The 14,052-nt window shown below is 48.0% G+C and overlaps 1 protein-coding gene across 1 annotated transcript in view; it reads right to left on the bottom strand.

The window, feature by feature from the left end:
• LOC100344092 (guanylate cyclase 2G) overlaps nt 1-14,052 on the bottom strand; it is a 49,650-nt gene that overhangs the window by 25,385 nt on the left and 10,213 nt on the right. Inside the window, exons 6-12 of the mRNA XM_089314226.1 lie at nt 12,767-12,902; nt 11,670-11,776; nt 10,774-10,937; nt 9,458-9,586; nt 6,663-6,746; nt 5,967-6,071; nt 4,645-4,716 (exon numbers count right to left, since the gene is read on the bottom strand). Coding sequence (XP_089170352.1) covers nt 4,645-4,716; nt 5,967-6,071; nt 6,663-6,746; nt 9,458-9,586; nt 10,774-10,937; nt 11,670-11,776; nt 12,767-12,902 — 797 coding nt within the window. The remainder of the gene's footprint in view (nt 1-4,644; nt 4,717-5,966; nt 6,072-6,662; nt 6,747-9,457; nt 9,587-10,773; nt 10,938-11,669; nt 11,777-12,766; nt 12,903-14,052) is intronic.

Genomic DNA, 14,052 nt, shown 5'->3' with positions numbered 1-14,052 from the left:
AATTATAGGGGCTGACACTGTGGCACAGCAGATTAAAGCCCTGGCCTGCAGCGCTGGCATCCCATATGGGTACCAGTCCTAGTCCTGGCTGCTCCTCTTCCAATATGCCTCTCCACTTGTGGCCTAGGAGAGCAGTGGAAGATGGTCCAAGTTCTTGGACTCCTGCACCTGTGTGGGAGGCCCAGAAGAATCCCCTGGCTTCAGATCAGCCCAGCTCCAGCTGTTGTGGCCATTTGGGGAGTAAACCAGTGGATGGAAGACCTTTCTTTCTGTCTCTCCCTCTCACTGTCTGTAACTCTACCTCTCAAATAAATAAATAAAAAATATTTAAAAAATAATTATAATAGTGTTAATTATTAACTATTTAGGTATTGCCCAATCAAAATAGAATGCAAGCCACATGTGTATTTTCAAATTTTTATAGCCATGTTTTAAAAAGCTAAATTGGTGAAGTTAATTTTAATAGTGTATATTATTTAATCTGAGGTATTAAAATATATTTTTATGGAGCCAGCACTGTGGCATAGCAGGTAAAGCCATTGCCTATAGTGCTGGCATCCCATTTGGGTGCCTGTTCAAGTCCCTGCTGCTCCATTTCCATTCCAATTCTCTGCTATGGCCTGGGAAACAGTAGAAGACTGCCCAAGTGCTTGGGCCCCTGCACCCACATGGGAAGACCCAGAGGAAGCTCCTGGCTCCCGGCTCTGGATCAGCACAGCTCCAGCCATTGTGGCCAATTGGGGAGTGAACCAGCAGATGGAAGACCTCTCTCTGCCTCTCCTTCTCTCTCTGTGTAACTCTGACTTTCAAATAAACATATAAACCTTTAAAAATATATATATAGTCATTGCAAAATGGAATTATCATAAAAATAATAATGAAACATTTTATACTCATTAAGACAAACAGGTCTTCAAAATCTGGAATGACTTTAATATTTACAGCACAACTTGGATAGCTACATATCCAGTGCTCATGGGCCGCATGTGGCAGTAGCTACCATATCTGGAAAGTTCAGAAATTTCCTACATGAAAATATATACATATTTTAATATTTAAATAAGATGTATGTAAACATATATAGTTAACATTTATTGGACATCTGTTGTGGGGCAAGCATGGTATTAAGCATTTTTCACAGCTTAGTTCCCACAAAAACCCCATGAGGTGGGCACTAATAGTGCCTTCTTGTAAGTATTTATTTTAAAGACAGAGAGAGATGCAGATCTTCTATCCACTGGTTCACTCCCCCAAATGCCTGTAATAGCTGGGGCTGAACCAGGCTAAACCCAAGAACCAGGAATTCAATATGGGTTGCCCACCTTAGCAGGAAGCTGGTACAGAGCTGGAACTCTAACCTGGGCACCCCAAGTGGTGTCTTAATTCCTGCACCAAATGCCCACCCCTTGAGGTTATCTTTATGCACAAGGAAAATGAGGCTCAGAGTGGTTAAGGTCACCTGGCCAGGAAGTGGCAGAGTCAAAGCTCAAACCCCCAAGATAACTTTGATGACGAATTGTCCTTCATCCTGAATCTACCGACTTCTCTTACTTAGAAATGAAGGCCCATTCCTAACTCAAGAAGAGCATGATTATTTCCCAGGTTCCTGCCTAGGTTCATCCCACTGAGTTGAGTTCTTGAGGGGTGGTCAATGAGTTGTATTCTTTTGTGCCTTATATGCCCAAGATCAGATTTGGCCCAAATTTGCTGTTTCACTGGGGTATATTTGTGGTATCAAAAGTCTTCAGAATCTCAGATTATCTCCACTAACCGGTACAGAGGAAGTGCTGGTCAAACAGAAACAAGAAGACTTGTGTCATGATTAATATGTGATGACCAAAGCACAATACAACCACAGAACGTGGCCCAGTGCTCAGACCAGAGGCAAAACTCCAAAGTCTACAGTCCATTTTCTGCTGCTCACTATTCCCTTCCAAAGAATGTTGGCAGAGTAGCTGACACTGGAGGGCTGGAGTGAGCCTATGACCCAGTCCCTTGTGTCATCAGCAACTTCTAACACGTATCTACAGTTTACACACTTGCAAGAGGAGACAATGACCCTCCTAAGGCAGAGTGTTAAGCCGTCCTGTGTTGGGGCATGGAGTGGGAAGGGAACTCAATGACCACAGAGAGATGTCTCCCTTTCTCACCTTTCTCACCCACCCCAACATTTCTCCAGGGAAACATTTGGGTTAATAGTTCTTGAAACCGCACACACTGAAAATGTCAAATCTGTTAGTCATTCACACCATAGTGAGAATCCCCTTACTAGCTTGCTCTTTGCATCCAGTTTCGAAGTTAGCTACTTTCTTTGGGGTAGGAGACAGACAACCAGAATCCAGAGAATTTCTATGGGCTTGGTGGGAAGGGATGGGAAAAGTGGGTGAAGAGGAATGCAGAAGATCCCAGCTCAGGAAAGGAAGCCAGTCATAGCGCTCATTTTACAAACTTCCTGTTGCCACAAAGAAATCTATATGTACATATATAGGCTGCTGCTTATTTTCTTTTCTCCAGCAAGATTTGAAGCCATTCAGAGCTAGAAATAAGTCTTTGTCTTCCTCCAAGAGATCCTAGAGTAGGGTAAACCCTTACAATACTCAGTAAAGTTCTAACGCAATCAGAGCAGTGGTGGCACAGCATCAACCCCAGAGACCCAGCCATGGAGGGGCTTCTGTCTGGTGGCCTTGCTTGGCAACTATATGCCATCTTGCTTCAAAAGCATAGGAAATCAACGTCTCCAAAGGCTGTAAGTTTTAGCTCCTTAGAAGCAAAGAGATGTGCAATCCAGAGGAAGGAAAGCCCTTTGCTATCAGCCAAGCCGACCTCGTGAATTATTCCTACATGGAAGCTGAGAGGAGGGAAGTAGTCTGGCAAAGCCACCCATGGCATGAGTGGCTCAATCCCCCAGGAGGGCGGAGCTTACATTTCACCCATGGGGGCCTCACAACACCCAGGCAGGGTCTTCCCGCAGGGGTCTGTTGGCTGATGGATGGGAATGCTGACTGTTGATGGGCAGCTGATAACCAGCCCTGGCCCTGCTGCTCATGTATCAGAGGAGCTTCGTCACCAAGTCCCACTCCCAGGCCATTGGCTTGTTCTCTTCTGGCAGTAAAAGTATATTCAGGGAGTTCGAAAGAACAGCTGGATGTTAGCCCGCGCTGGGAGGAGCAGCCTCGGAATGCTGATCCATACTGTCAGGCCCCACTCCAAAGCACTCTCCGTCCCTCATCCCCAGCTGCACGCCCAGGTGGTGGCACTTTGAGACAATGTCAGCTCTAGCTGCTACCTCTGGACATCCCCCCAGCCCTGCCTTTATGGCAACAGGCAGGAATGGGCCTCGCTCCGCCTCCCTCCCAATTGTCCTTAACAGCCCCTAGCCAGCATCTAGACATGAGATTCACTCCTCCCTGTTGCAAAACAGAAAGGCATGGATGGACCCTAAGTAGAGTGGTATGTCACTGGGAATGCCTGCATCCCATATCGGAGTTCCTGGTTCAAATCCTGGCTAGTCCACTTCCAATGTGGCTTCCTGCTAACACACACCATGCACACCCAGGATGCGGTGGTGATGGCTCAAGTACTTGGGTCCCTGCCACCCACTTGGAGACTTAGATTCAGTTCCAGGCTCCTGGCTTTGGCTTGACCCAAGCATGACTGTTGTGGACATTTGGGGATTGAATTAGTGACGGAAAATCTCTCTCCACCTCCCTGTCTGATTATCTATCTATCTATCTCTTCCTCCCTCGTTTCTTCACTCCCTCCCTTCCTTTCACCCATGTTTTCAAATACAGTAGAAATAAGTATATAAAGCTTTAAAAATAAAAGCACAGGAGCAACCTCTGCTTCTTCCTACCGAGAATCAGTGCGGTAAAGTAGTTAAGGGGTAGGACTTGCACAAGCCTAAGTTTTAATCCTAGCTCCAACCTTCAGCAGCTCGGAGACTTTGGGGCAAGTTGCATGAATTTTCTCTGCTTTATTTTCCCAGCTGTGAAATAACAGTGATGATAGATATACCTTATATTTTCTTGGGAGAATTAAACGATTTATTACATATGAAGTACTGGGAAACGCCTGGCCCAAGAGTAGTTTATATACATATACATATACATATACATACACATATACATATACATATACATATACCAGCCGCTATTATTATGATTCTCTTCATCACAACCACCACAGCCCCTGTGTACAAAGCAAAGGTCCTACATGTTTATGGGTCTGCTGCATCTGCATTGCTGGCGCACCTCTAGGCCACCAGCTTTGTGGATAGTGTGACATTGGTGCCCATTTTCCAGGAAAGGAATCAGGGAATAGAGAGAAGGGAAGAGTATAGGGAATCTCTCTCCCCAGCTCAATCCATGGTCTAGTAATTGGATTCTCTTTGGGATAAAAGTTCTACACCAAAATGTAAAGATCTTGCATTCATTCCACCTTTGGTGTAAAATATTTTCCTCTCTCCATATTTACTTTCAATCAGGAAAAGAATAAAAAGTCGATGGCATTCGAGTTTAGAACTGGGATCACTTTGTTTCAAGAGTCAGAATTTTCAGGAAAGATGACAGTTTGGATTTAACCCAAGACATAGAACAATTCAAAACCACCAGGTGTTTACTCTCTAAATAAGTTAGCTTTACTCACATTGACTATGTCATATGCAAATGAAAGTTTGAAGATCCAATCCATGTCAGGATCTGAGTTTCTTAGAACGTCCTGGAAAACATAATTCACAGTGCCAGAGTGACTGCTTGATGTACAGTCTCCTACGTTGAATAGATTGGGCTCTAATACAAGTGTACTTCAAAAGTTTCATAGAGGGCCTGCAATGTGGTGCAGCTGGGTAAACTGTTGCCTGCAGTGCTGGTATCCCATATGGGTGCCATTTTGAGTCCTGGCTGCTCCACTTCTGATCCAACTCCCTGCTAATGCACCTAGAAAAGCACACAAGATGGCCCAGGTGCTTGGGCCCCTGTACCTACATGGGTGACCCAGACAAAGCTCCTGTCTCCTGGCTTCAGCCTGGCCCAGCCCTTGCCAGTGTAGCCATTTAGGGAGTGAACCAGCAGATGGAAGATCTCTCTCTCTCTCTCTCTCTCTCCCTCCCTCCCTCCCTCCCTCTCTGTAACTGTCTTTCAAATAAATAAATAAATCTTTTTAAAAATTTTATGGGAAACTAGAATTAGAGATTTTTTTGGAGGGATATGTATTTGGTTTAGTGGTTAAGACCCTGGTTAAGATGCCCACATCCTATGTTGGAATGCCTAGGTTTGATTCCTGGCCCTGGCTTCAGACTCCAGCTTCCTCCTAATGCAGACCCCAGGAGGCAGCAGTGATAATTTTGGGGACTGTGTTCCTGGCACTCACATAGGAGACCTAGTTTGAGTTCCTGGCTTCTGTGTCAGAACCATTGTGGGTATTTGGGAGTGAACTAGCAGATGAGATCTCGCTCTCGTTCTTGCTCTCTCTCCCTATTTCCATGAACTATTTCGTTTCCTTTCCATGAAGTATCCCATGAACATTTTCCATGAATTGTTTAAAGACCTCTAGGACACCTCATATTGTTGGTCAGAACTAATACAAAGTGAGGCAGAACACATTAAGCCTTGTAACCGGAAATCTTCCCAGGAAATACCATAATCTGACTTAATACTGGGGCAGTTCAATCTTAATTTTACCATACATTCTTGTTCCAGATATAAAGCATAGGGTCATGTGCAAAGGATAAGATAGGCCCAAGAACACAATTCATGATTAGCCATAATGTCTTAGGAGAAGAAACCAAACTCAGACAGTTTCTACCCAGAATAAAGGAAACCAGCACTGGACAACTCCACTACTAATTTGATCCTCACAGGATACCTCAGCTCTTGCGATTTGACCAGAGAGGACAAACGGGAGAAATCATTGTGGTCTCTATTAACTGTTGCTAGTCAAACCTAGGTAAGATTTTCTCTTTTGCTTACCTTAAGACTTCCTTTTTTGCAATACTGCGTGACAATGCAGATGTTGGGTGGTTCTGTGCAAATCCCAAAGAAGGGAACAATGTTTTCATGCCTCAATCCACACATCTGGAAATAATAGTAATAACGACTCATATTTAGAGTGTGTCTTTCTGTGTTCAGTTAATTCTTACAAAAACTGGGGGAGATAAAAAGCACTAGAATCCCCATTTTGCAGATGGAGGAACTGAGGCTCAGAAGACCAAGTGACTCATCGAAGATCACAGGGCTTAGAAGTGGTAGAGCTGGGGGGGAAGCCAGGAAGCCTGTTGCCAGCATAGGAACCATTGGAAGGATCACAGTCCAGCTCCAGCCATGGGGCCCATCACAGTCAACAGAGCCAGGCCTGACTCCTGGCTCACGGCTGTCCATGCCTGGGCCACAAAACAAGAAATCAGGCACCACGAACCTGACTGCTTCCGAGGACCAAGTTCGAGATAGGTAAGCAGCCATCACAGACACAGAGGATGAAGGACCGGGATTAAGGCCAGGAAGAACAAAGGGGCAAAGCAGAGGAAGAGATGGGTCTGAGGGCCAAATCATGGACTGCAGGGGGCAGGGAGGTGGGCTGAGTTCAGGAAGCAGCCTCCCAACATTGCTCCTTTGGGTGGGAACAGGGAGCTGGCAGAGGAGGGGCAGAGAGCAGAGCTGGGGCCTCACCAGCCGGATTTCCTGCAGGACAGTGGGCTTCCTGATCCAGGCTCCTGCTTGTTCTCCAACAAAGCGGATGGCCACATGGTTTCCCTGGAATCAGACCCAAAGTGGAATGCTCTTAACCCGGGATGATGCGGACAAAGCCACACACAGAAAGGGCTAGGAAAGGGATCCAGAAGATTGACAAGAATCCACTTACGGGGGCAGATCACTGAGTTTCTCATTGCCCAGATCAATCCCATGTCATGAACTTGATACATGACGTGGTCCCATTTAGAGGAATTCACAGCCTTGCAAGGTGTGTACGATTAGCCCATTTCCAGGTGAGTTCACCCAGATTAAGTAACTTGTACAAGGTCATGTTTGCAGACAGTACAGCCAGAATTTGAATGTTTGACTCTGAGACTAGCCTCTATTATACAATATTGCCCTGTTCTCATTCAGAGGAAATAGAGAGTTGAGGCCATAAGTGTTAGTCTGGAATCTGATTCCTGGTTCAAAGCCCAGTGCTACCACTCACTACCTAAGCAGCCCTGAATGAGGTATTTCACTTCTCCAAGTCTGTTTCTACATCTGTAAGATGAGGGCTAAAATTAACACACTCATGTCAGAGGGTTGTTGTGGGAATCAAATCAGCTAAAATGCGTAATACTGTTCACTCTGTGCCTGAAATAGTTTTTAGTAAATAGCATATCTCATTGTCATTGCCTGTCAGGGAATCAATCACCACAAAAATGTGGGAAGAGTTGGGTAGAGAAGAGAGAAACTGAGCACAAGAGAAGGTGAGCCTCGCTATGAGCTGAATACCAACCCCAGCTCTGCCACTTTGCAGATGGGAGCAGGCCGGTGATGGGAGTTGTGTGAAGGAAGGGATGCTTGGGGTTGAAGGAAAGGCTTCCTGGAAGTGTGTATGTACCTGAAACCTTGAAATAATCAGGTTTCTGGTGGGGTGGAAAAGGTGGAGCCTGCATGGCATAGTCAGAAGGTACAATATGTGTCATCGGAGACACTCCCTGAATGAGCATGGGGTTTAAGGCAGGAGAAAAAGTTCTAGGAGCTGACATTGAGGTGCGGTGAATTAAGCTGCTGCTGGCAACATATCCCATGTTGCCCTGTCAGTTCAAGTCCTGGCGACTCCCTGTCTGACCCAGCTCCCTGAAAATGTGTCTGGGAGGCAGCAGAAGATGGACCAAGGGCTTGGGCCCCTGCCACCCATGTAGCAGACCTGGATGAAATCCCTGGCTCCTGGTTTCAGCCTAGCCCAGCTCTGGCTATCGTTTCCATTTGTGGAATGAACCAGCAGATGGAAGATTGATATTTCTCTCTCTCTCTCTCTCTCTCTCTCTCTCTTCCTGACACTCTGCCACTCAAATAAATAAATATTTTTGAAAATTAATATGGGGCCAGGTAGTCTAGAGGCTGGAGTCCCTGGTTAAAGACTTTAGCCACTGCATTGCAGACAACAGAGGCAGGGAGCAGAGTGAGGGTGTTGGCGGGGGGGGGGGGGGGACACATTTTAGTAATGTGAATCAGTGATATGCCATGGACTGTTGGCTTCTTTCTCTGCACAGTTTGGTGTGAAAGGCAGTCCCTAGAGTACTTGGTAATATCCCAGGAGGCTTTTATAGTTCAGAAACTCAAGTCAGCATGCACTAAGAAAAAAAAGATTTGATTTCATAAGGAATGCTTTAATTCTGATCTTTCCCACCCCCAATTCAGCACAATGAACAATTCTCCCTAGCTTGAAACCTTCTGTCCTACTCACCAGGGCCTCTGTCTTAAGAATAAACACAGATTTTTTTTATGTAACTTTTCCCCCAGGGCACTTGAGTTGCTGCAGGGTGGCTAAGCACAGGCAGCTGTCATGGTCTGGAGTGTGGCAGGGAGGGTGAGAAGGGGCAGGCAGGATGTATGGTGCAGTTTCAGCAGCTGCCACCATTCACTGTGTGGAAGCACCATTGCCAGTACTGATTCATCAGCAAAGCACCCAGGATGAAATCACCCACCTGTAGGGTAGCCACTAGCCACAAGAGCCTCTTTAAATATATAGCAATTAAAATTAAGTGGCATTTAAAATTCAGTTCCCCAGGCACATAAATGATCCATCATCACATAAAACTAATGGCTACCCTACTGGGCAGAGCAAATTTGGAACATTCACGTCATCACAGAAAAGTTCTGTTATACAGAGCTGAGTCTACCCTAGAAGCCAGCAGAGGAACTATCTGGGAGCTTACCAGAAGTGTAGAATCTGAGGCCTATGTTGTGGTGTGGTAGGTTAAACCACCGCCTGCAATGTAGCATCCCATATCAGAGCACTGGCTCATGTCCCTGCTGCTCAGCTTCCGGTCCAGCTTCCTACCAATGCACCGCAGAAAGCAGCAGAAGATGGCCCAAGTATTTGGGGCCCTGCCACCCACGAGGGAGACCTGGAAGGAGTTCTGGGCTCTGGGCTTCAGCCTGGCCAGGCCCTAGCCATTGCAGCCATTTGGGGAGTGAACCAGTGGATGGAAGATCTCTTTCTCACTCTGTCTTTCCCTTCCCCTCTGTCTGTCACTCTGCCTTTCAAATAAATAAAATATTTTTTAAAAAATAAATGTAGAACCTCGGGTGTCATCCCAGATCTACAGACCCAGATTCTGCATTTTAACAAGAGCCCAGGTGATCTGCCTGTACATTAAAGTTTGAGAACTACCAGCTAGAGAATTTCCTCTTATTTCAGAAAGTCCCACCCGACAGAAAGCATAAAGGCACGTGGGGAGACCAGGACAGAGAGACACATTCAGAATACGCATTGCAACCTGGTAAAGCCCCACGGGGGCATGAAAGAGTCCTTCTCCCTGCTGGCTCTTGGCAATGGAGCTGAGGTCTGCCGAAAACGTCACACTAGAGGGCTGGCTGTTGTTCCCTTTCCACACAGGTGTGTTTCTCTGCAAAACAGGACAGGACGCAGTGGCTCTCGGTAGCATGGACAGGTACTGAAGGGGCTGTACATTTCATAGACTGATGAGCACCAGGCTCACACAACTAATAGAGGAGAGAACACAGACTTGAACCCTGATCTTTCTGACCTGAAGTGTGAGGCCCCACCTGCTCCATACATCATTCTTGGCCTCTGAACCACCATGGCTGGTGCAAGTTGAAGGCACAGGCTCTGAGGTCAGACTGCCCAGATTCAAGTTCTGACTCTGGTGCTTAACTGAAGCCAGAGTCATTTTCCTACATAAACACCTAACCAGGTTACCTTTGTATCTCATGCTCCCCCCCCCCCCACCCAGGGCGTCCCCAACATCTAGAGAATGTCTTTGCACAGGAGTTCTGTTTTCCAGGGAAAATCCTCCCTGGAGCCCTAGGGTAGAAATGATCAAAACAGAGATGCTTGGAAAAGGAAGGAGAAAAGATTCGACTAACCAGGACCACAGGGAATGAGTTACTAATGGGTTTCAGTCAAGTCGAAGCCTGCCTGACTTGGTACCAGCCACGCGTCCCAGCCCCGCGCACCCTATGTCCTACATCCTGGCACACGCAGTGTCTACTCTCTCCTTGTTGCTACTGACAAATGCACTCTTCCCAGATGTCACCTCCCCTCTGATGCTGACGCCCTTAGTCCCTGCATCTGCAGGGCATCTGTCTCTCCATACAGACACCTCCGTGAGCACGACCTCCCCTGAAAGCAACTCCTGGTGGGCTCTCCCAGGCCTTGTGCTATCCTTGGTCTACAGGAGATGGCCAACAAGTGTTTATGTTGAGCAATGAACCTCACTGTGTTCATCATCAGTAGACTAAAGGAGTTCATACGCCTTTGAAAAGAACTGAATGGTCCCTGGGAGATAACTTTCGTATTTGAGCAGTTCTTATGCCCACAGAGTAATCGAGCTGAAGTGAACTTTAAAGACCATCAGTCATGGTTAAACATTTACAAACTGGCTCTCGGGGAGTTGAAATGGTGTTCTCGGGGATCTTTGGTAAATGGGAGGCCTAGAACCGGAATTCGGGTCCCCAGGCTCTTGTTTCAGTGCCCACCTTCTAAGCGAATCAGCCTCCTGCTTTCACAAACTCCCAGAGGCCTCTCTCAGGGACGAGGAAAGCGGAGCTCTGGTGTGTCTTGTGGGCTCACCTTGCTCTGGGGAAGAAGGGTGATGCTGTCACAATGGATTTGCCACCAGACAGTTTTCTGCTGCCTCCATAGTTTTTGCCATTGTGGCCTTAAAACCAGACACACGATGGCAGCTCCCAAGACAGTAATGAGGAGCATGATGATGACAATCATGGTGGCTATACCTGGAGGGTGGAGACATAGCATCATTCAGCCTGGAGGAGGGAAGAAGTGAGCCCAGCCCATGCCAGCCCGGCCCTTCTGAGCAGGTGCCTCAAAGGCTGCCCAGACTCAATCCAGGTCAGGACCCTCTGAGTCTGCGCAATCTTGTCTTTTCCAGGAATCTTGCTCTAGCTACCCTTCTGGTTTCCATGACAACCACACTCACCTGCCCCTTTGTATGGAAACATCCATCTCAGAGAAATAACAGCAATGGCTTTTAATACCACCACCACTATGTGCTAAATGTTTATGATGTGCTGGTCTTTGGGGATTTATCTCCAGGCATGATCTGCCTACTTCCAGGGCCAGGCTCCTAGCCATTCTGCCATATCCCTCTGCCCAGTCCACCTCACCTCCCTAGAAATGAAGTTCCTGAGATTCAAATCCCAGGAGCCAGGTACCCCTGGGGCTCAACAGTGGAGCCAGGCCATGTTGCCCCGCTAGGGAAAACAGGCAGCCTCTGGAACATTCCTCGATGCTCCGACTAGCAGGTGGCCACAGGCATCTAGTGAGTACAGCCAGGATCGCTGCTAAAGATCCTGCGGTGCACAGGACGGTTCCTCACACGTAAGGATTCTCCATCCCCACACTTGATGGTGCTGCTGCTACTGCTGCTGCTACCGGTGCTGCTGGTGAGAAACCCTGCTCCTGAGAAGACTTTTCCCTGCTGTCCATCTCCAGGCAGCCACACTCACTGGACAAAGTCCACCCTGTTTTGCAGAACTCATAAAATCCACAGCCAGGCCTGTCTTCAAGAAGGGAGCCACCAGGCCAAGTCATGTTGGAGAAATTCCCTGTGGGTCTTTAAAAAAAAAACAAAAAAGACAAGATCAAGGCCCCTTCCTGGCAGATGGCAGGGACAAGTGAAACACACATGTTATTTGCAAAAACCAAGGGTGACCTCTTAATTCAAAAGCTGAACCATCTGGAGTCTGCACTTCCCCTCCGGGTAAGCTAATTCACAGAAGGCGTGACCTCTCTGCCAGGTAGAACAGCCACCTCCGACTCGTGATTCAAACTTTGTCGCTTTGGACTTCAAAGTTGATGTTGCCACTCTCCAGTGTTGCTTGGGTTTTCACTTGTGTTGGGAGAAGACAAAGCTTGTGACCTGGCACCTGGACATTTCCAGACCCAAGCATCTCCCTCAGCGTGGGGTGTGCCTGCTCCTATAACCCTGAGGGTCAGTTTGCTGTGGTAGTTTTATTCCTGAACTGGCTCATGTTGCTCCATTAAAATTCCCTCAGAGTAGAGGAGAAAAAACATTTCAAAAATAATCTGGGTTGGGAGTGGGTTGCAGTGGGTACCATTAGAAATTGAATGAAGCTTTAGGTTTCTTTTTCATTTTCTCTCTGATTTATAGAGGAGAAAGCAAAATCAGACATGCTTCCAGGGATTCTCAAGTATGGGACCCCAGGACTACTAGGCTGTCCAGGTGAGCTGTATCCCTGACTGTGGACCAGACTCTGGAGGGGATGCTCTGCTCAATGACCTATCCTGGGCCCTGGGCCCCTCTCCCAGACCACAGGCCAATGGGTGGGCCATCAGAGGGGTTAGCTAGGGGTGCTGTGTTCAACCTTGCAATCTGAAGTGGTCAAGCCACACCCAAATCAAGGGCAAAACCACCATAAAGCACCAAAGTCAGTCTGGATGAGTTCAGACAATACCAAACTCCTTGGTAAGGATTCCAGGGACTGGGGATCTCAGCAGGCTCCAGCAGGACCCCTGCCCCTCCCCTTCCTCCCAGGTCTCTTCTGTAGCATGGCCTGAACTCAGGGAAAGGTCTTGCAGGTACCTGATTACTTTCTGACGGCTGTCATAACGCAGGAAAGGGAGGAAAAGGGAGCCATTTCCAAATTTCTGTAGGGCGTAGACTGAGTAATCCATGAGCCTTTGTCCCTGGGAGTCTACAAACACAGGGCCAGTGATTCCTAGAGAGACAGCAGATTGCAAAAGGGAAAGAGGAGAGAGCAAGACTCGTTGCGCAAGATACCAGCCCATCCCACCTTGAATCAACAGAACTCCCAGCCCCAACAGCCACGTCAGGTGTCTGCCACTTCAGGGAATCTGGGACAGGTTCACAGGGGGTGGCTAAAGGACAGAGATGGTTCAGAGGCGGCATTCTTGTAGCGGTCAACAGCCACATTGGGCAGACAGGTGTGCTTTGCTAGGCTGATGTTTCAAAAACCACCCAGCATTTAAAAAGTAAGCAGTTTTCAGTTAATGTCACATAAAACCTCAGGTTTTTGCTTCTCTTCAACAATAAGAGGGCTCAGGGACATGCTTCCTTCAGTCCCTGCCACCTTTCCCACCCCTCCCCTGCAGGTGCCAGCTCCATCCTCAGGACGGGCCTGGCCCTCCTGGTTTGGCTGTGCACTGGGGCGTTGGCAGGACACTCAGTCCTGGCTCCTGTGGTCTTTCTTCTTGTTTAGGGTGTGCTCAGCTCACATCAGAGGCATCGAAGGAGAGAATGAGGCAGTGCTGCCCATGCTGGCTCACGTGTTCTGATGAAGGACTGCTTCCTCACTGCTTTGGTCCTACTGGGGAGGGGACACTAAGTGACCATTTATGAGGTGTGGCTCACTGTGAGTTTACACATCTGGTCCCAGTTACCTCTGCAGACTGGGCACCATCAGCTCCTCCTACAAGTGGGTCTTTTTTTTTTTTTTCTGACAGGCAGAGTGGACAGTGAGAGAGAGAGACAGAGAGAAAGGTCTTCCTTTGCCGTTGGTTCACCCTCCAATGGCCACTGTGGCCGGCGCGCTGTGGCCTGCGCACCGTGCCTATCCAAAGGCAGGAGCCAGGTACTTCTCCTGGTCTCCCATGGGGTGCAGGGCCCAAGCACTTGGGCCATCCTCCACTGCACTCCCTGGCCACAGCAGAGAGCTGGCCTGGAAGAGGGGCAACCGGGACAGAATCCGGCGCCCTGACCGGGACCAGAACCCGATGTGCCGGCGCCGCAAGGCGGAGGATTAGCCTAGTGAGCCGTGGAGCTGGCTACAAGTGGGTCTTAAAGCCCCTGTTCAAAGGCAGGGAGGGGCGGAGTTGGCACACACACACACACACACACACACACACAAA

Source organism: Oryctolagus cuniculus, chromosome 15 (genome assembly GCF_051225735.1).
Source record: "Oryctolagus cuniculus isolate XC-2025 breed Fujian yellow rabbit chromosome 15, ASM5122573v1, whole genome shotgun sequence".
NCBI lineage: Eukaryota > Metazoa > Chordata > Mammalia > Lagomorpha > Leporidae > Oryctolagus > Oryctolagus cuniculus.
Note: the sequence above shows the minus strand (reverse complement) of the source record. Positions and strands in the feature narration are given on the sequence as shown.